The 1550-nt window shown below is 34.7% G+C and overlaps 1 protein-coding gene across 1 annotated transcript; it reads left to right on the top strand.

Moving 5' to 3' along the window:
* Positions 1-215: 215 nt before the first annotated feature.
* On the top strand, positions 216-947 carry LOC118751993 (myb-like protein G; the record flags this gene model as incomplete). The annotated part of the gene is made up of 2 exons (XM_036486821.1): positions 216-604; positions 722-947. Coding segments are annotated over 2 exons (615 nt in total), but the record flags the coding sequence as incomplete, so codon positions are not given.
* Between the last annotated feature and the right edge of the window lie 603 nt (positions 948-1550).

Raw genomic sequence — 1550 nt, 5'->3', positions numbered from 1 at the left:
TATTCCACTTCGACATGGCGACCATTAAAGAATTCTTAGACATGGCTACCCCTGAACAGAAGAAATCCTTTATAAGTCTTTGTGCCTCAATCATTAGGGAAAATTACAACGACGATCCGTTAGCACTTGAATCGTTTATTGATAAAATTAGTTTAATTGAAGACCTTGCAGACGAAAATTTAAATACAACTTTTATATAATTTTTGAAATCAAAGCTCGAAGGCAAGGCACGTGAAGCAATTCCAACCGAAGTCAATTCAGTTCGACAAATCAAAGATGCGTTGGGAAACAGAATAAAGCCAGACAACTCGAAAGTTGTGGCTGGGAAAATTGCATATTTTCATGTCATAAACAACAATTATACGGAATTTGCTAGGCGTGTAGGGGAGCTTTCGGATGCATTAAAGCGTTCTTTGATCATTGAAGGTATGACACAATCTAAGGCCCATGAAATGGAAGTCGAGCAAACAGTTAACGTTTGTAGACTTAATACTCGGTCGGATATGTTCAAATCAATTTTATCGTCAACTACCTTCAGTGATTCAAAAGACGTAGTGGGAAAAATGATAGTCGAACAAAATAATCAAGTGGTAGAGCGTCAAGTGTTAGCGTTTTGATCCCGAGTAAATAGGCCAAATATTTTTAGAGGTAGCTTCAGAGGTCATAATTTTAATAGGTACAATAATAATAATGCCAGACAAAATAACTCTAATTTCAATAGGTACAATAATAACGGTAATAATAGTAGCTACAACAACGGTGGAAGGCATAACAGCAATAATTTCAATAATAATGTCGATCGGTCATCGAATAACAGCAATCGGAACAATAACAGCAACATTAATAGTAATAGGCGTCCAAATTCGCGCAATCATGCTAATGTGCGCGCTTTAAACGCCCATGCCTTTCAGGATCGAACACTGAGGGCGGAGGAATTGGACAATTAAATAAATCTTTCTCGACAAAGAGCATTTATTGCTTAAATTTGAATTACTCCGACTTTATCGAATTGAAAATTAATGGGTCAAACAAATTGTTTACGTTTTTAGTCGAACCGCAAGCCGGCATTTCTCCAATAAAAAATTCCAGCATTGATAAACATTTTTCTATAAATAGGAACGATATAATTAACATTACCGGTGTCACTTCCAATACTGTTTCCACTTTAGGTACGATTACCGTAAACTTGACTTATACTGATTTTTGCATTAAACATACTTTACATTAGGTATTTTCGATATTTAAGAAAGTATCGATATCATGAATCAATTTAACTCATTGCATGTAAAATCGATATGGCGATATATCGGGCTCAACAATATCGACATCTACGGTTGCCAGACGTACTGATTTTATCAGAACAGTACTGATTTTTCAACTCTTGTACTGATTTTATTAATTTCTTCAATCAGTACGCTGTCCTGATTTTTCAAAATTTTGTACTGATTTGTACTGAATTTTCAATTCAAACAAAAAACTTTAGGATTTTCTTAAGGTTTTTGCATAACGTTGTAACTTCCTTAAACTGTACTGTAAACAGGAAGAAGATA

This window comes from Rhagoletis pomonella, unplaced genomic scaffold, assembly GCF_013731165.1.
Source record: "Rhagoletis pomonella isolate Grant_MI unplaced genomic scaffold, Rhpom_1.0 Rhpom_scaffold_01146, whole genome shotgun sequence".
In the NCBI taxonomy this organism is placed as follows: domain Eukaryota; kingdom Metazoa; phylum Arthropoda; class Insecta; order Diptera; family Tephritidae; genus Rhagoletis; species Rhagoletis pomonella.
This window is presented reverse-complemented; position numbering and strand designations above follow the sequence as displayed.